Source organism: Tamandua tetradactyla, chromosome 20 (genome assembly GCF_023851605.1).
Source record: "Tamandua tetradactyla isolate mTamTet1 chromosome 20, mTamTet1.pri, whole genome shotgun sequence".
NCBI classification, from domain to species: domain Eukaryota; kingdom Metazoa; phylum Chordata; class Mammalia; order Pilosa; family Myrmecophagidae; genus Tamandua; species Tamandua tetradactyla.
In genome coordinates this window covers 22,077,374-22,097,787 of record NC_135346.1, presented here as the reverse complement: position 1 = coordinate 22,097,787, position 20,414 = coordinate 22,077,374, and the positions used below count along the sequence as shown (strand labels likewise).

At 36.9% G+C, this 20,414-nt stretch overlaps 1 protein-coding gene and 1 pseudogene across 6 annotated transcripts; one reads left to right on the top strand and one right to left on the bottom strand.

Moving 5' to 3' along the window:
• Positions 1 to 5: 5 nt before the first annotated feature.
• On the bottom strand, positions 6 to 18,592 carry RNF14 (ring finger protein 14). 6 transcript variants are annotated; one of them, XM_077137267.1, is made up of 8 exons: positions 18,455 to 18,568; positions 14,347 to 14,516; positions 13,153 to 13,304; positions 9,615 to 10,142; positions 8,703 to 8,931; positions 5,175 to 5,347; positions 3,600 to 3,730; positions 6 to 2,258 (listed from the first exon to the last, which is right to left on the bottom strand). In XM_077137267.1, the coding sequence occupies exons 2-8, from the start codon at positions 14,498 to 14,500 to the stop codon at positions 2,201 to 2,203; spliced, it is 1,425 nt and encodes a 474-aa protein (XP_076993382.1). In that variant the 5' UTR covers positions 14,501 to 14,516; positions 18,455 to 18,568; the 3' UTR covers positions 6 to 2,200. The 6 variants fall into 6 exon arrangements, with proteins under 6 accessions (XP_076993382.1, XP_076993383.1, XP_076993384.1 ...); XM_077137268.1 differs by having other exon boundaries at positions 18,389 to 18,498; XM_077137269.1 differs by lacking the exon at positions 18,455 to 18,568 and adding an exon at positions 18,003 to 18,360.
• On the top strand, positions 2,274 to 2,788 carry LOC143664718 (uncharacterized protein KIAA1143 pseudogene; annotated as a pseudogene).
• Positions 18,593 to 20,414: the final 1,822 nt, after the last annotated feature.

Genomic DNA, 20,414 nt, shown 5'->3' with positions numbered 1-20,414 from the left:
GTAAAATAGAAAAGCAGGAAACATCTTAAAATCAGCTCAGAACCCAGGCCTCAAAAATAATACAAGCCCTACCATCTTTGTTAAAACTGAGCAGTAGGGCGGGCTATGGTGGCTCAGCAGGCAGAGTTGATGCCTGCCATGCCAGAAATCCGGGTTCAAATCCCAGTGCCTGAACATGAAAAAAAATTTTAAAAAGGGGGTGGGGAGACTGAGCGGTGAAGATTTTGTACCTAAAGAAGAAAGGATAAGACAATCAGGTGAACAAACAAGACTTTGAGACTAACCACCTGTAATTTTTTTGCTTTTGCTTTTAAATTATAAATGGAAAAAATAAAAAGCACATTTCTTTCATGAAATTGTTTCCCTCCTTCTTTTACCATATCACTGACAATGTGCAACACCCCAAAATAATGATCTCTAGAAAATCGCAACCATGAAATAAAGAGCTTCTAAACAGCTACTACTAGAAAAAAAATCTGAATTATATTCCTATTCAATCACAACTACTATTCTCAGTTATATACTATACATTTAAGTTTTTGTTGTTTTTTGTTTTGTTTTGATTTCTACACTTAAGTTTTTTTAATTTCCATTTATTATTAATTTATTCAATAAAGTAATTTTAGTTCTTACATAAAATGTGTTGAATGGAAGTCCATGAGGATGTTTGGTTTAAATAAAACATGGGACCTAACCTAGCTTATTCACAAGCCCAGGATAAAACAAAGGCTGTTTCATTACATTTTTGCTCTCACTTTAAGAATATCTGTTATATTTTAAAATGTGATCAATTGCCTTGCTGACAGAACAAATAACAGCATCTCTGCTCTAATGATGATAAAACAATTTCTTTTTTATTATTTTTTAAGATTAAGCACTCTCATTGACAATTCAGAAACACAATCCCTGCTAACTTGATAGACCAAAGTATACTCCCAAAATGGTTAAAGCAATTCCCCAATTTTCAATTTTCTACAAGGTAGAAAAAACGAGCATGTTCGGAAGCTACAACTGAATTCCTCCGTCCTCTTTTCCAAAAAAACTTGTATTTTGCTACCAAGCCACTCAGCAAACCATAAGGAAAGACAATTTTTCAAAAAGCCAACAAAAACTCAGAAACAGGGATCTAGGTATCAAGCCAAAATTATTCCCCACAACACTGCTGTTACAAAAAAAGGATAGGAAGCCAGATTCCCATAGCTCAGTAAAGAATACCTTAAGGGGAAAAAAAAATTCAGAAAGTCAGGGATAAAACTACTGTGGTGTGGACAGAAAAATTCAGCTTGTTTAGTTTGGGAATATACTGGGCTTTCTCCTATTCCAGCAAAGGGAATGAAAACATAAGATGCTGTTGAAGTTACTATTAAAACTGTCCTTACCAATTTGAAGGTAGGGCGAGGGTGACAGGAGAGAATGTGGAACAAAAGGTAGCAAGACCTTGTGAATCTAGACTCTATTGCCCAGGAAAGTTGAAAAGGGCTCGAAATATTCTAAGCCAGCTAGATGTGGCTCAAAATCAGCAGACTATATACACCACTAATAAATATCAGGTGACCCACAGTGTTTGTGGTACTAAAAAATATTTTTAAATTATCTATAAATTTCTATTCTGAAAAGCAGTTCAAATCGATCCAATCGATCACAGCGTAAAGCTTTCCCTCCAAGGAAAACTAACTCAGCAAAAATTTAGGTTGGAAGGAATATGAGTAACATGGAAGAAATGAGATCAGGTTTGTAAGAGGATACAACAATTCTCAGTACAGTTTTAATAACCCTCCCACCCACCTCCACTGTAAAGAGTAGTATGAGGGAGTTCAACAGAAACTCCTTAAAGAAGGGATGCTTCTCACGACAAAAGGGTAAGTTTAAATCTTGACTTCTCTCCTTACTTAAAGAAAATAAATATGTAATTTTTAACTATTCAGAGTTTGAAGGACATTATAATATTTAATAGTCTCTAGCTTTCATTTCCTAAAATTTTGGCTTTTAATTTTCTCAGTTTATGTTATACTGAAATATGTATGATGTACATAATGAAATCAGTAGTACCAAATGAAAAATAAAACCTGTTCTTCCATATCTTTTACATAGAATGAGTGATTGAATAATTCCCTAAATATCCTGCAAGGTTATTTTGTATACTTGACAAAAGATCAGGGCAAACCACTCCACTTCCATAATCTTGAGCAGTAGGAGTTAACTAATCTTCAATCTCATCTTCCCAAACGTCTCCATTAACATCCACAGCATGGAACAACCTGGAAGCATAAAATATGGTACATTTTTATGCACTGAGAAGAAACTGGATATAATCTGTCTTTCCTTTTCTCAAAACTTTCTATACTGAAACCAGGTGTCATATGTGTGGCCCACAGAGCTGGCATTCACGGCCCACTACAAGGAAAGGGTTGGGTACAGGAAGAACCTACTATTGAGACCACGAGAATCCAAACTCAGCACCCACAAGAAGATGATCACAGTGACAAAGAGAATGAATGGCCCCAAGTGATGGCTTTAAAAAAAGGAAACCTATCAGCCAAAGAAGTCATGAAAATTAAAGCAGAGCTAAAGGCTGCCAAAGCAGATGAAGATCCAGCCAATGGAAGAATCATGCATTGAAAATCAGTCAAGCATCCCTCAGATGAAAAATATTCAAGTTTAATGGCAAACTCAAAAAAGAAGATGACAAATGAAGATGAATAGCAGGATTCGATTAAAAAGATCTCACAAAAGCAAAATCAAAGAAAGTAGCCTTCTTTCTTTTGATAATGAAGATGAAAACAAATAAGTATACATATTTTGGACTTAGCCTCCTTTGAGAGTATATGGGCTACTTCTTTTAAATAACTTTTTTTCCTATTATAAAGATAACAGAAGCTCATTGTAGAAGATTTAGAAAATACAGAAAAACTCCAGAAGGTAGGATGTCATCATATTGGACAGTTTAGCCTGGACTCTTCAAAAAACCAATCACATACCACCCCCACTCAAAAGGTGTGCAAAACTGTTCTATGTGAAACTAAAGAAACAGAACCAAATATGAAGACTGAACCTTGATTAGCTGCCAATTTAATAAAATAGATTTAAAAAACATTTTTTAGGAAAAATTGTGAAGTTACAAATATGTATTGTTTATTAGGTGATAGTATGACATTATTTTAAGATCTTTTTAAGTATTGTGGTTATGTAGAAGAATTTTCTAATCTTAGAATTTACATGGGGAAGTATTTAGAATTGAACTGTCATGTCTCCAACTTAGTATCAAATTCAGCAAAAAAGTCAAACAGAGAGAACAAATATAGCAAAACGTTATCAGTATTGTTAAATTCATAATACTAACCTTTTAACTTTTCTACATGTTTGAAAATTTTGATCATAAAAAGTTGAGAAGGATAAAAAAATTAAAAATTTCCAGATAGTATATGTTCCCATCATAAAATCTATTTACATGAAAATAATATAGACATGCCTTTATATGGGAAAACATGTAAGACAATTTTCTAAATAAGTCTGAGTACTTAAATAAAATACTGGACTTTTGATCTGCAAATCAAGTACAAAAACTGCTATAGTACCTTTGGAATTCTGTACACACATACCGGTTAAAACAGGGAGAAGCAGGATCGGTGAAATGCTTATAAGGGTTTGCTCTAGAGAGAGAACCCATACAAATCCAGCAGAAATACTGCATGCAGCCAGTACATGTCATCTTGTTACATCCATCTAATTTCTGGTGGGAAGAACAAAATGAGAAAAATATGAAGGCTATAAAAGCAAAAGAGAATATTCAAACCAAAAAAATTCAGTACAACTTTTTCCTAGACGTTTTCTTTTTCTCATACTACACAACAAAAGCTATTTAAGCAGGGGCTCCTACAACTAGGTTCTTAGCAAAATTTCTTCTGATGAACAGTAGATACAATCCAAACATATATTATGAGTGGACCATGTAATTATAAATTAATAAAATATTTGAATTTATATTTTATTGATATTTCTTTTAATCTCCAGTGTCTTGGAACAACCAGAAGGAAAAACCTAAAATAAAGGAACTGTAAACCACATCAAACTCTGAAATCTGCTCTATAATTAATTGCTATGGTGTGCTTTGAAATTTATTGCTTTTTTGTATATATATATGTTGTACCTCATGATAAAAAAAAAATTTTGGATTTAATACATCAAATAAAATTTTTTTTACATAAATCTAAATAAACATTTGGTTTCAAATCTCCTTTATCATAGGGCTGAGGCCTGTCAGAAGTGATTTAATATAATGCCAATGTCCTTAACAGTGTAAGGAGGCAATCACCACTGGATTTAGTTCAGATAGAACAGACTGGAACAGACAAATCAAATACAAAGATATATTTCAATTTTAGAATATATTAGATCTTTCTAATTATTATGGCTCAGAGTAATGGAAAAATGTCTCCATTTTCTAGGCATACTTGCTAAACAGGTGTGTTATATCCCAGCATAAACAGTTCTGAGGAAAAGTCAGACCTGATTTTTTTTTTAATCATGAAGATGAATTGAGTTGATAGTAGCTCTAGTATGGCTTCTTTATAAGCCATTCAATTTTGAGGTGGATGTAATGTGAGAACAATTGTCACCACACAAAAGCACTTTGAAAAGGGAAGTCTACATACATATGGTCAATAATAATATTTACCAGTGAATTCGCACCTTCCAAGTAAGAAGCTTTAATAAATATCAACATGTATTTTCTTAGTAAATCCTAAAACTGACTAATAGGGTTTTTTTTTCTTTAAATTAGAGAAAGTGTGGGTTTGCAGAATAATCATGCATAAAATACAGCATTCCCATATACCACCCCACCACCAACCCCTTGCACTGGTGTGGAATATTTGCTACAACTGATAATAGCACTTTTTAATAACTGTACTATTTCTGTTAACAGTAGTTACCTTTGTTACAACTGATGAGAGATTATTAAAATGTTAACTATCATCCATAGTTTATATTGGAGTATTTTTTTCCATTTACCACCCTATTAACACCTTGTATTAGTGTCGTACATTTGTTACAATTCATGAAAGAACATTCTTATACTTGTAGTATTAACTTCAATCTAAACTAATAGGGTTCTTGAGGAAACTGTAATATGTTTACAAGTCTGTTTATCTTCAAGCCCATCCCCAAACATTTACCTCTATGGGAGTCCCACAACACGGACAGCTCTTTGAATTCTTTTCTAGCCACTCCTTACTTTCCATCTCTTCCAGTGCCTTCTGAATCACCCTCTTACCATATCTCTGTTCCAAAAATCTTTTATTGGCCTCATCTGCTTGCAAGTACTCATTTCGTAAGCCCATTAACTTCTCTAGAAAGTGAAATGGAAAATTAACTTTTATACAACTTTGCAAAGCTGACTTAAAATCATTAAAAATGGCCATAATCCCTTTCTCTCTCTTTAAGCCCAACTCTGCAAGTGAAACCATTACCCTTTCCTCTCTACATGCGGCATAATCCAGGGATGAAAGTCTCCCTGGCGGCATGGGAGATAACCCCCAGGGATGAGCCTGGCCCTGGCACCGTGGCATCAACAATGCCATCCTGACCAAAAGCGGAAAAAGAAATAGCTAATAAAGTATCAGTGGCTGAGAGAGCTCAAATAGAGTCGAGAGGCTACACTGGAGGTCACTCTACACATGCTTCAGTTAGACACTGCTACCTATCATAACTTGCCAAACCCCAACCAAAACCATTCCTGCCAATCCTAAAGAATATCTAGGGCATTATATAAGATTCTACAAAGGTTCCATGCACTGGGGTAACTTTCCAGAAACCTGCAATCTCCAGATGGGTCCCTGAAACAGATAGGTCCCAAAATGCAGAGGGGCCAGACCTTCTAGAACATCAACTAGTTCCATTCCTCTATCCCATATTACTGACAACTCCTTACAACCTGAAAAAGTTAGAACGGGCATAACCCAAATGCCCTTATAGAGTGGGAGAAAGAGCAAAAGTGGTGGTGGAATTATACAGAGAAGGTCGGGTTTAACAAAACGAGTATGAGTGCTGAATCATTATACTGATATTTCTTTTAGTCTCCAGTACCACAGAGCAGCTAGAAATAAAAACCTGAAATTGTGGAATTGTAACTCATACCAAACTCTGAAACCTGTTTTACAACTAATTGTTGTGACGTATTCTGAAATTTATTGCTTTTATATATATATATATATATATATATGTTATTTAAAGAGGAGGCATATAACACAGGATTTAACGAATGAGTATGACTGCTGAATCATTATATTGATATTTCTGTTGGTCTCCTATGTCTTGGAGCAGCGGGAAGAAAAAATGAAAAATTGTAGAACTGTAATTCATACCAGACTTTGGAATCTGTTCTATAACTACTTGTTGAAATGTACTTGGAAATTTATTGCTTTTTCATACATATGCTATATTTCACAATAAAAATATATAAATGTTATATTTTTGGGTTTGTATGTTCTCTTTTGCTTTTATAGCCTTCATATTTTTCTCTTTCTGTTCTTCCCACCAGAAATTAGATGGATGTAACAAGATGACATGTACTGGCTGCATGCAGTATTTCTGCTGGATTTGTATAGGTTCTCTCTCTAGAGCAAACCCTTATAAACCTGGCATCGTGGGAGTAAGAAAGTCTTCTTAACGAAAGGGGAGGAACAGAAATGAAACAAAATAAAGTTTCCGTGGCTGAGATTTCAAATAGAGCTAGAGAACATTCTGGAAATTATTCTTAGATATCCCTTTTCAGGTTTTGGTGTATTGGAGTAACTAGAGGGAAATACCTGAAACTGCTCAACTGTAATCCAACAGCCTTGATTCTCGAAGATGACTGAATAACCAGAGTTTTTAAGGTGTGACTGTAATCGTGAAAATCTTGTGACTGACACGCCCTTTATCCAATGTACGGAAAGATGAGTAAAGAAAAATAAATAAATAAATACCAGGGAAGGAGAGGGAACATGGGATATTTTAGGTGTTCTTTTTTACTTTCATTTAAAAATTTTTTTTGAATAATGAAGATGTTCAAAAATCCATTGTGATAGTGAATGCACAGCTATATGATGACACTGCGAACCACTGATTGTACACTTTGAACGATTATATGGTATTGTGAATATATATCAATAAAGTTGCCTTAAAAAAAAAAATCCATAGGAACAGGGGGAAAAAAATAGCCTTAACCTTTGACTACTGAAAAATGCTACTGCTGGGATTTTATCATTCGGAAATAATACAAAGAAAAGTCACATGCATGGAGACGCATATAATAATGATGAACAAATTAAATGGCCAAGGGAATATAAATTATGGATGAAAGGGCCATTTAATGACATAATATTCATTTATAAAAAGCTTACTATTAGGAAGGCTATGATACAATTAAAATACTCATAATAGAATCCAGAAAAAATTATGTTACACCTATGTAAAAATCACACATACACAAAATGACAAAAAGAAACAGAGGAGAATCCCCCAGCTAGAAAAACTGGGACTTTCTAATGGTGGCAGAATAATAGATTATTTTTTCCTTTGATTTTGCTTTATCAATGTTGATATATTTATGTACAAAAGAATGAATTATCTCAATGACAGAAAAAACTAGAAACTATATTAATGATGGCATAAATAGTTAACACTTTGCATTTTACATATATTAGCTGTTTTTCAAACTATCTATGGCAAAGGACCAGTTTTTCCTCCCTCAATCTATCATAGATGAATACTTTTGAGAAATACAAAAAAAATGAACTAGAAAAATTTAATTAGAAAGTTAAAAATGCACAACCCTAAATTTTTACTACTGGATTTAGCTGACATAAAATGAATCTGTCAAATTGCTATAAAAGTTTCTAACCCTGCCTCTCAATTTCTACACTTATCTCATCATAGACCAGAACAACAAATACAAATTTGAGGAGCACTACATTAGCTCACTTTATCCTCACAATATTCCTACAAAGTAGCTATTATTATTACCTTCCCTGTTATAGTCTGAAAAAGACTAAGCCACCAAAGTTCAATTAAACTGATGTCAAGGGCCTGACTTTCCAATCTTATGTATATCAGGAATGGCAAATAGGTTTCACCTCCTGTGCCTACACCGAACAGGTGGTGGCTTTCTGAAGTGCTGTGTTAAGGAAGATTCTGAAACCTCCCTGGGCTCAGCGAGAAAGCATTTGACGCTTTTTCAGACATATGTGCCATGGAAACAAGAATGACAGCACAGAAGTTCTGTATCTGCCATCTAGGATCTACATTATTCCACGTTCATAGTTAGAAATTACCTTGTCATTCCTTCTATGGAACGCTCTCCTTCTACATTTCCTTTAAGTCTTTATTCAGACCATTTTGCCAGTAATGCCTCTCTTACTTCCCTAACTAAAATCCCAAATCCCCTCCCCTCAGAACACTGCCTATCCAGCCTCTTCTTTATTTTTTTCTCCTTATCTCTTACCACATGTAGTATCCTTATTTATTTTGTTTGCCTATCTCCCCCACTAGAATGTAAATTCCATGAGGGCAGAGATTTTGTCCTTTTGGTTATTACTATAGCCCAGCACCTAAAATAAACTGGCACAAAAATATTTGTTGAATGAACACTCTCAAATTGAAGTAATGTGGCTTTCTCATGGGGAGAGGGTTGGAGGTGTTGGGTCCCTACCGTTACAACTTACCTGCCGTCACCTTACATGGAACGACTCCATGATAAGTCAATCTGCACAAAGTACAAAAGGCAAAATTGCAGCTGGAGCAAATGCCCATGGTACAGCCAGGCTCCTGCATGACAGGCAGCTGGCAGCACGGACGGGGGCAGTACACCACATCTGCCATCAGGTCCAAGGTGGACTGGAGAAGAAGGCGGTCGTAACGAGCAAATAACTCTGTTTCCACCAACTCTTTGACCTAGAGGGCAATACAAAGCACCATAGGTATGGCAATTACCCAATCAGTTCTGATCCTGAAGAGATCCTTAGGATACTGGTACAAACTTGATGGGCACATAGATTAAAACCTCTACCCTTCTGCAAAATCAAACCAAGTATGGAAATAGTCTATATCTTAATGGAGGAAGCAGTTACATGGATCTACACATTTCTCAAAACTAAACAAACTGTTCTCCTTAAATGGGTAGTTTATTCTCAGTAAAATTATGCCTTAATACAGTTGATTTAAAAAAATCAAACCAAGGAGGCTGCCCCCATCTTAAGGTCTAAATGACTCAGTTCATCACTTCAAGGGATGTTCCCTACATATCTCAACCTCACATAGATGGGCTAGTGCTTCCCCAAGGTTGATGGGATCCCACCCAGCAAATGTAAAAAATAAATTACCAAAATTATTTTATAGTTGCTTTTTAACACTCACTCGTCCCTGTCTAGGACCACCCAATCCAAGACCAGCAAAGGAAGCATCAACATTTGCTTAAACAATAAAGTATGACCACAGCATTCTTGATAGATACAGTGACAACTTATGAACTGACTCCAAGGCCTCAAACTGCCCTGACCCTGATGAAGGAAGCTCTGAGACTTGCTCCCTTTATGAAAGAGAATTAGGAGGAAGCTGCCAATAGAGTAAGCAATTACCTGACCAGGGGTAGCCACCGAAGAGCACTTTGGTTCTGGGCAATTGAGGCACTGAACTTGGCCATCTCTGATCTGGATTTCAAAGTAGTCCTTCAGACAGGCTTTGCAGTACACATGTCTGCACTCCAAGAAGTACATGCATTCACTACCTAGCTTCTCACAGAAACAGATATTGCACAGGAACAATTTACTGTTAAAGCACTTTTTCTGCTGAGCTTGATCAAAGTCCAAAATTTCCTGAATCAGACTCGACAATGATTCCACATCCTGCACAGCTCTTTCATCCACCAATTCCTCTTGGTCTATATCCGATCCAGTAGCACCAGCAAAATCTAGCTCTGTGTTGGTAGATGCTTCAGCTGTCCTTCTCTGCACTTTTCCCTGAGAACCCATCTTGAGCTCAAAAGGAGAGACAATATTCAGGTAAGCTAGGGTCTCTTCCTTAAGAAACTGCATCCAGGCAAACAGGACCACGCTGCCACGGTGTTCTTCCCACAGATTGTCTAAGTGCTTGCACAGAGCAGACAGCTAGGAGAAAACAAATGAGGATGCTGGTGAGTGTGGAAAAGAAAAGTAATGATTTCCCTTGAAACCTTTTTTAACCTGTAAGTTAGGCTCTCACACTTCCTGACACTATTTTTCACTGCTGTGATAAACTTTGCTACAAAACCGCATCAACATTCTTACTGAAGCACTTCTTAATCTAGTCAGCAATATGATCCAGAATAGAACACAAAGTCAGAGGCTAGGAGTAGTGTTGCTAAAACAAGAGAAGTGGCAAGATTCCACTAGGGAAGATGCAGAAGTAGATTTACTTAAGAGCTGATGAAATGGAGGATTTTTTCTGTTCTTTATTTGCTCTTTGCTTTAATATTGTTATATATTTCACGTAGGAGAAAGAGATCTAGTTCTAAAATGAACTATTTCTATTCCTTTGGAGTACTAGCCCTGTGGATACTCTAGAATAAGGGTTAGAAAAAGAATAGTATAAAGATATAATCCAAGTTTCTAAATTAATTCTAACTTTGAGTCCTATCAGAAAGCCAACTCATCTGAAAGAATCACTAATAGAACTCAATCTCTGTCATTGTTATTCAGATTTACATGCTGATTTGAACTAAATGTAAAATCCTGGGCCTCTATCAAATCCTGGTTAATGGAAGGAAGCAGAATGATAGTGTACCTGGGCATAAACAAGCCCTCAACATGGTTTTGCTGTCATTGGGAAAGCTCAAATTTCCCAAGGAAAACAACCTAAGTTTATACTATTTAGACTTTTCCTCCTTAAAAATGGCCTTTCAATTTGAAAGGCAAATATAAGAGGATTTTCCATTAGAAATGTATTATATTTGTAAGCAGAGCTTAGGAATTATAAGCAGCTTTTCTTTTTTAGGTAAACATCCAAAAATAAGCCGTCCAGATGGAAAGCAAATTTTGTAAATTTAAACAAGTGAGAGGTGCACTGGTAGTTCGGTGGTAGAATTCTCCCCTGCCTTGCCTGAAACTGCAACCACGTAACCAGTTAATCTGTCCTTCTGTGGATGCGTGTGTACATGTGCATCAACATCAACAGCTATCTGGCAAAATGTGACGATAAATATCTAAATAATTCAGACAAGCATTAGTGATCTAAATGTCAAACAGCCTTGATTTCCAGCCCATGAATTAAAAAAAAAAAAAAAAAGTTAAATAAGTGAAAAAGAACCACATTTTCTATCCCCTGCTCTATGTAGTGCAGCATGGCAGTCCAATACTTATTGAAAAGTTCAAGATCGGAAAACTAGTGCTTTATCACAATTACATGAATATGCTTTAAGATCAACCTCTGCTGAAATCTGTAAAATGTCACAAATATTAAAAGGGAAGCTCTGTTGTATGAACCATTAAGTACGGTGAAGAAGCCATTCTCCTCCATCTTCTTTTCTTCTCCAGCCTCTTCTCAAAAGAAGTAGCTGGGATGCCTACATACGTAAGGAGAGAGACAGAGGGAAAAAGCAAGAGAGAAAGAGACTGCATGTACATGTGTACTAGGGAAAGAGAGGGATAATGGAAAATACTAGAAACCTAAACCCACTTTCCTCCATCTACCTGCCCCAATTCAGTAAATGGCAGGTCCAAGTGTCAACTTCAGTATCAACAGGTGAAATTCATAATGCCATGAAATCACGGCCCACAATGAAGAGGATGTGAACCAAGAAGGAACATAAAAGACTGATCAAAATGCCAATTAAATGCACAATTTATTTGATAAACAATCCTTCTATAATTTCAGCTACAAAACATAATAAACAATCTCCTTCCCTCTTCCACCCCTAAAGGGCCAGTATTAAATGCATGCCCTTTGGCTGGAATCTGAAACTGCAACCACATAACCAGTTAATCTGTCCTTCTGTGGATGCATGTGTACATGTGCACATCTGCATGCATGGGTAAAAAGCATCAACAGCTCTCTGGCAAAATGTGACTATAAATATCTAAATAATTCAGACAAGTATTAGTGATCTAAATGTCAAACAGCTTTGATATTCTTGGGCAAATAATCCACTCTCTTCTCTCACATCTATCACTTCTGGCAATATTAGAATGTAGAATAATATTTCTTTAATTCTATATGTATTGTCCTTTTTAAAAGTTTGTTTTTAAAACACTAGCTCAAGTTTTCAAAGGCAAGCTCATCTGAAACATTAGATTAATGGGTGGAAGAATGAAAACTACACAATCAAAAATGGGCTATTCCTTGAGGTCAGCAACTCTGACAGCTTTTGTCTTAATATCCATCAGTCTATCAATCTCCATCATGACGTCTAGAAAAATAGCTATTATTGATCCATTATCTAGCCCAGGATACTTTATATTAGCTTCAAGTCAAAATTATGTCTCAATCAAGACTTGAAGTTATTACTAGAACAGAATATATAACCCAGAGGAAATGAAAGCTCTTAAGATCATGTCTAAAGCCTTAATGAGATATCTGCAGGAATTATATTCTTTTCTATCTCTGTGTATTTAGAACTATGTGAGACCAGTCAACAACTATTTATTATTAATAAACAGATCTTTAAAAATAAAGCCACTTATTATGTTTACTTAGGAAATTTATTTATTATATATGCATTAGCTCAATTTTCAGTCCTCTTAATTATATTTAAATTTTTCATTTAAGGAAATGTATAAGAAATTGAGGGTGAAAAAAGTAATACCAATACTAAGGAAAATGAAGAGGACCTCAGTCTTCATTACAACACTGATTAAATGGGAGAATAGCGAAACAAGAAAAGAAACAATATATCTGATTCAAGTTTATTCCTACTGTAATCCTTAATGATTAATAGTTTTAATTACTGCCATTCCTTCCTAAAATACCAAAGCATTTTCAATTCATTAACATTAGGATTCATGAAGGCAAGAGGGGAAAAATTACAGAATCAAATCCATTTGTTCTTCATGCACCGGATTCAAATCAAGGTAGTCTGCAATTAAAGATGATTTTTTTTAAGTTTCTAAAAATGGATAGGAGAAATTAAGTTTCGGGTCTAACCTGAGTTGGTGACAGCCATTTGCCACTAAGTGTGAATGAAGGTGGGGAGGAGGATGGATAATCTGGTGGCAGTTCAAAGTTCAGCACAAGTGGAGGCAGAAAGCAAATGGTGTATTCAAAGCCACTATTCTGGAGACACTCATTTGAATTGCCTGAACCAAAAACAAAGATTAGAAAGGATCAGTTGGTCAACACTTGAGTGTCCATTACTGCTGAGCAGAGCTCAAGAAAAACTTAATGCTTTAATTGAGGGGATAAAAATCCTCCCCCAGAGTACTTTCTATTCCCTAATTTTAACTTCATAGCCGCCACCTTAAAAAAAAAATCTTATAAACCCTTGAAAAATCAACTAAGCACCATGTGAAATGCATAATGAAGATAGATTTATTATTGTATAAACTTTTGAGTACAATTCCTAATACTAAATAATAATACACAACGTTTTCTTTTGTTTTTATTTTAGATTAGAGACACAATCCAAAGAAAAGGGAGTTTATTTCTAACACACAGCCATGACCTACTTAGATCAGTGTGTGCCAACTACCCATGAATCATAGCTGGGAAAATATATGCCAACAAAACGATCTAATTTTAAGAGCATGATATAGCACACAACACTCTCACAATCAAAATTTCATTTAAATTATCAAAATTTTCTTTACCCAGTGCCTTATAGTTGAAACATTTTGAGAAAATGTCCATCAAGTTCTTCTGTGAACATTTGTATCAAAAGCAGTTTTGTTTTTTCTGAAGCAAAAGGTCAGAGAGTAACAGCATGTGTCACATGTTTTTGGTAGTAGAAATGATTCTGGAAATCAAACAGTAATAACAACCACCATGGTACAGTAAAGTTTTCCAAGTGTTTTCTCACAAATTATTTCATTTACTCTTTGATTATCCCTATTTAACAGCCAATGATTCATGGCTGATAAATTGCTAGTTAGAGGAAAATTAGGACGTATGAAAGATGCAGGATAATACTCCAATTAAGTGGTTGAAAAGGAAGAATCGAATTAAAAACTGCTTACCCCATTCCAAATTGCAATCAAAACAGAAACATGCATCAAATCTGTAATACTACCAGCTATCACTAATGCCTATAAACCCAAGATGATAAACAGTGTATGGCAAGCTAAGAAATCAAGAGTAATCTTCACTGAAAAAAATCTATTTAAGAGAATAGTATTGACTAACCGCTCACAAATATCTTGAAATTTTGTGGCAAATCCAAATAGATCCTGGTTTCTCCACCTTGGACAGACTCTGCCTTTCTAAATTCATCTCCATCATAAATACTCGCCAAGGCCAGCAATTCATCCTCCTGAGCTTCTCGGTCTTCTGACGACATTTAATTTTCTGAGGAGCTGAAGACAATCATCCAAATCAGTTAAGAAGAAGCACAGAGTTGGGAGAACTTTAGTGGCACTTAAAGTTCCTCACAAAACAACTGCAAAGGAGTAATCAATATTCCCACTCATTTTCTAAGCTAAAAATAACAGGCATATCTGGCAATTCCATTAGTTTTGCAATAGCAACAGCCTCTTCAAAAAGGTTATCTGTAGTGCTAATTGCTGACTTTTAAGGCTGATGGTGTGGGGGCAGGGGAGCAACAATTTTAAAGGTTTTTGAAAAAGAACGAATCAAAATTTTGATTTCTCCATAGAACCTAGCAAACTGCCTTGCTCACAAAAGGAGTTGAAGTATATTTGAAATATTTTTAAAGAATAAATTAATTCTTAAAATCCACACAAAAATTTCTAGAGCAGGGTTCTCAATATCAGCACTATTGACACTCCGGACTAAATAATTCTTTGTTGTAGAGGACAGTCCTGTTGCAGGATGTATGGCCGCATCCATGGCCTCTACCCACTAGATGCCAGTAGCACTCACCATTCCCAGCTGTGACAATCAAAAATGCCTCCAGTATTGTTTAACAAACTGTTACGTTGTGCGCTGAAATTTATTGCTTTTTTTGTATATATGTTATTTTTCACAAAAAAGAAAAAAATAATAGTGATAAAAAATGTATGTTCCTTCTACCCTCCAAAGTTCTGGAGCAGCTAGAAGGAAAAATGTGAGGTGATGGTATCATATCCCGTGATACACTTTGGGATCTATCCTGTAACTATCTGTTGAAGAGTGCTTTGAAAACCATTGCTTTTTTCTTTCTTTGCTTTGTATATATACTATATAATAAAAAAAGTTTAAAAATTAAAAAAAAAAAACTCTCCAGACATTGCTCAATATCCTTGGGGGACAAAATCACTCCTAGTTAAGAACACCCTGTTGTAGATGTTACAGGTACAGATTCAATATAAGAAAGTTAGATAATGGAATGAGCAGCAAACTAACATTAAGTTTTTGAAGTAATACTGGATTTTCTCAAAGCCAAACCATAGATTCAAAGTTTACTATTATTTTAGGTAACACAACGAATGAAAATATACAATTAAAGTGTGAGTCAATGCTTTTTTATCACAGTGACTGAAAGATGCGGCAACAATTTCAGAGAATTTAAACATGAAAAAATATGCAATGATAATCTATGAAAATTACTTTAACAAAAAAAGAATTACCATTCTGTCAATTAAAATATTGGATTATAATTGCATTTGCAAATATGCTGCTTCCTAACTAAAATATTTTTAAAACTTGAAATATACAGAACTGAACAATTAGGACATGATTTTTCACATTATAAAAGGTGCCAATTCATTTAAACAAATTCATTTTAAATTATTCCATTTTCAAAAAATAAATGTTCCCAAGCCGATGAAATGGTTCTGCTTAAGCTGCTTCCCTATCTAAGGCACAGTGACATGTTCTATTTGTACCTGTTCATGATGATCAGAAGAAAAGAATATTAACACTGAGGTCTATATTTCAGTTCAGGGTGTTTGGAATTCATGCAAATCCCATTTATTCTCCAGCCAGTAGAGATGAAATTGCTAAAGCTGGATAAGAGACCAAGAGGTGGGACTCATACTAGACACACTACAGAAATCCTGTCCTCTGCAGAAAGGATGTTATGACCCTCTCCAAATTTAAACTGTGAATTACCAATATCACTACTTAAGTATTATACATCCTACCACATACTTGAGCCTAATCTACAGCTACATACTACTCCCCTAGAACAGCCTGTGCACAGCCAGCATTTGCAGGTCTCTAGCAATGACAGAGGCCTTATCTGACAGCCCTCAGTGCTGGGAGGAGCTGAGGAGAAACCCCAAGGTCATAGGAGAAGATAGGATGCCATGTCTCTTGACAAACATCTTCTTGGGTGGGGAGGTTGATTCTTTTTTCTTTTCTCCCTTCCTCTTCTGTTTCTTCTATTCCTTAATTTCCCATCTACCTCCAGTTTTTCCTCTCTCCTGCTCAATCCTGCCAGTGACACTCAAAGTAAGGTTAACTTAAGCATGACAGCAGGATAATTTTAAAAAACAAAACAATACAACAAACACAAACAGTTTTATTTAAACGCTTTAAAGCCAGGGTTCTTAACCGGGAGGGTGGGGGAGTGGGATCCACAGATGGACTATGGAGAGTCCTATGAACACCCTGAAATATATGAAGCCATAAATTTTAAACAGATTCTCAGATGTGTGATTTCCAAATAAGCTAAGAATCAGATTCTGAATCAATTTACATTTATTGAGCACCCAATATATAGTGTATTAGGTCTTTCACATTATCTTATTTAAACTTATTTACCAGGAAGTAGAACATGGTGATAATGCGATTAAGTTATTTGTTTTTTCCTACTAAAACATTTACAAATAATGTGAGAGATGAATTTAGTTTTTTGGTTTTAGGTTAGTGTTCTCCATCTTATCTGCACATTAGAATCTCGTGAGGAGCTTCTCTGAAGAATCCCAATACCTAGGCCATACCCCAGACCAATTAAACAGAATCTCTGGGAGTGGCTCCAGACATGAGTAGCTTTCCAAGCTCTCCAGGTGACTCCAGTAAGCAGTTAAGGTAGAGAACCTCTGCTCCAAGCACTGTTTCCCTTTGATAGCTCACCACCTATACCACCAGACCTCATTTTCCCAAGCTGCCACCCAGGACCCCTTAATTCAGGGCTCTGACCTTCATTTTCTTCTACCTGATTCTCTCCACTTAGCCTTCAAGGCCCACCTCCAAAGCTTCTCTTCCATGTCATTTTTTCCCAATTGGACATCACGTTTTTCTTTAAAATCCAAACTTTTTTACTGTTACTTTCCTAAGACATTGACACATTCGAACCTGCATTACAGTAGTTTTAAGAACTGGCACTTCCTCTCGCGCCTTAGTTGCTCAAGGAGGACCAAGTCTTTTCTATCTGTGTATTAATTTCAGTATCCAGCAGTGTCCTGCATTAAGACACTGGGAAAAAATTGCACTGGAATGAAATGCAGTGTGCTGGAATGGGGGAACAGATATATAGGCTCAGTCATCACTCTGCCACATCCCTCTATAAGCTGGAGGTGGGTCACAATTAACAGTGATATTTAGTGGTTTGTGTCAGGCACATGGTGTTCAACCCTTTAAAATGCATAAATCCGTGCATTTAACTCATGCCACCACCTGAAGCAACTCTATTCTTAAATCCATAACAAGTAATGGAAAAATATCAGTTTAGGTTCCCTTGTGGCCCAAGGTCACACATGCAACAAAACTAAGTATGGAGTCAAACCACGCTGTTTCTTCATCTATAAGACCGCAATGAGAATAAAACCCGGCGGCATTAGCTCATTCAAATTTAATATTCGTTTTGACAAATGGGAAACCACACCAGTGTGGGAAGCCCCTCTTGGCCGGGTCCCCTTTCGGCGTGGGAAAATACTACTCATACTGCGAGGCCACACCTCGCGGACTCCAGCCCGGGGTGGGCCCTCGCCCGGATCAGCACGCCGCCGCCCGGGTCTCCACTAGCGCGCCGGCCGCCAGGCGTGCTGAGTCGTTGTTTGTGCGACTCAAACTACACCCTGAGGCAGGCCTCAACCTCGTTGTCCGCCTCAGCGCTTGGCACACAGAGGGCGCTGTGCAGGCACGCCGGCCGTGGGCTCGCCTGGGTGTCCCGAAAGGGCAGGGACTGGATCTTTCCCTTCCTGCTCCGTGAGCGCCCCGGAGAGTCTGAGCCGCTGCGGGAAGAGGGAGCCCGTCCCGGGTTTGGGGGGCCGAGGCCCACCGGGCAGTCCCGGCCCGGCCGCCCTTCCTGCCTCGCGCGCCCGGAGCGCGGTCCCCACCGTACCTTCCGGCCGCCTCGCCGTGCCGGGTCCAAGAGTTCCGTTCCCCACCCTAGCCCGGGCCCCCTCACCACCACTCGCCGGCCCGGCCTAGCGACGCCCGCCTCAACCCGCGCGCCGCCTCTTCCGCCGTCGGAGCTGTCAGCTGGGTCGGGCGGAGCCGACTGAGGCCGTGCAAACTGAGGCGGTAGCCGGCGTGAGGAGATGGCTCCGCGCAGCCGCCGTGATCGCCCCGGGCCCTCCGGCGCCCCTCGCAGGCCGGAGGCGGTGCTGCAGGCGCGACCACCCTCGCCCCACCACCGCCCTGCAAATTTTAATATGCTTTTAGAGAAGTTGATAAAAATGCAGATTCTGTTCTATAACTACTCTTCGAAGTGTACTTTGAAAAGCATTGCTTTTTCTTTCTCTTCTTTGTATATGTGTTATATTTAACGTTTAAAAACTGCATATTCTGGGACCTCACGCTCAGAGGATTTCTTTCAGTAAATCTGAAATGGAGACCTGGAATTCCAGATGGTTGTTTTTTTTAACCAATTCCTAGAGGTCACCATGAGGCCAGCGGTCAGTTGAGGATGCGGACTGGGACTGGTAGGGAAGTTCTGCTGCCTGTGGAAAAAATACCCCTACCTTGACTACTTTCTCAGAAAAGCTAAACTTTTCCTGGCACTGCACATGAAAGCATTAATTCAGCTCATATTTTGACAATGAGCAATTAGGGTGATTTAAACACTGTGCAAAATGCTGTGGGTACATTTTCTTCATCTTTAGTATAACCGTATAATTAGGAACTATTTGCTATTTTCACTTTACGAATAAGACTTAGAGAATTTTTTTTTTAATTACCGAAGATCGCCTGATTATAGAGAGGCTGAGAGGGCATTAAAATTCTATGCCCTTAAAAAATAAAATACAAAGACAAAAATAAAATGAAATAAAATTCTATGCCCTCTGCTTCACACCATATAAAAAAAATTAGCTAAAAATAGACCAAAAAACCTAAATATAAAAGCTAAAAAACTTCAAAACTTATAGAAGAAAACATAGGAGTAAATTTTCTTTCCCTTGGATTAGGCAACAGTTTCTTAGATATTACACTGATGAAAGCATAGCAATAAAAGAAAAAAAATAGATAAATTGTGTGTCCTCAAAATTAAAAGCTGTGCCGCAAAGGACACTATCAAGAAAAAGATAACCTACAGAATGGGAGAAAATATTTTCAAATCATATATCTGATAAGGAATAGAAAATTCTTGCAACCTAGCAATAAGACAGCCCAATTTAAAAATGAGTTAAGAATCTGAATAGACATTTCTCTAAAGAAGGTAGATAAATAGTCAATGAACACATTAAAAGAGTCTCAACATCATTAGTCATCAGAAAAATTCAAATCAAATCGCAACGAGAAACCACTTCACACTAGGATGGCCATCATAATAAAAATCTTTTCAAAAGGAAAGTAAGTGTTGGCAAGGATGTCAAGATATTGGAAACTTCATAAATTGCAGGTGAGAATGTAAAATAATGCAGTCACTGTGGAAAATAGTTTAACAGTTCCTCAAAAAGTTAAACAGAATTATCATATGACACAGAAATTCCACACCCAGATATCTCTCCAAAAGAATTGAAAAGATATGTTCACACACAAAACTTCTGTATGAATATTCATAGCAGCATTACTTATAATAGCAAAAAAGTGGAAAAAAGTCCAAATATGCAGCTAATAAATGGATAAAACAATTGTTACGTATCCAATCAATGGAATATTCTTCAACCACAAAAAAAGGAATGAAGTACTGATAAGTGTTACAACATGGATGAACTTCAAAAGCATTTGACTAAGTGAAAGAAGTCATTCACAAAAAGTCACACATTGTATGATTCCATATGAAATGTTCAGAATATACAAATCTATAGAGACAGAAAGAAGATAGGTGGCTATCAGGAGTTGGGGGAGAAAGGAATGGGAGGTACCTGCTAATGGGCACTGAATTTCTTTTGGGGATCAATATACTTTGTGAATATATCATAGTC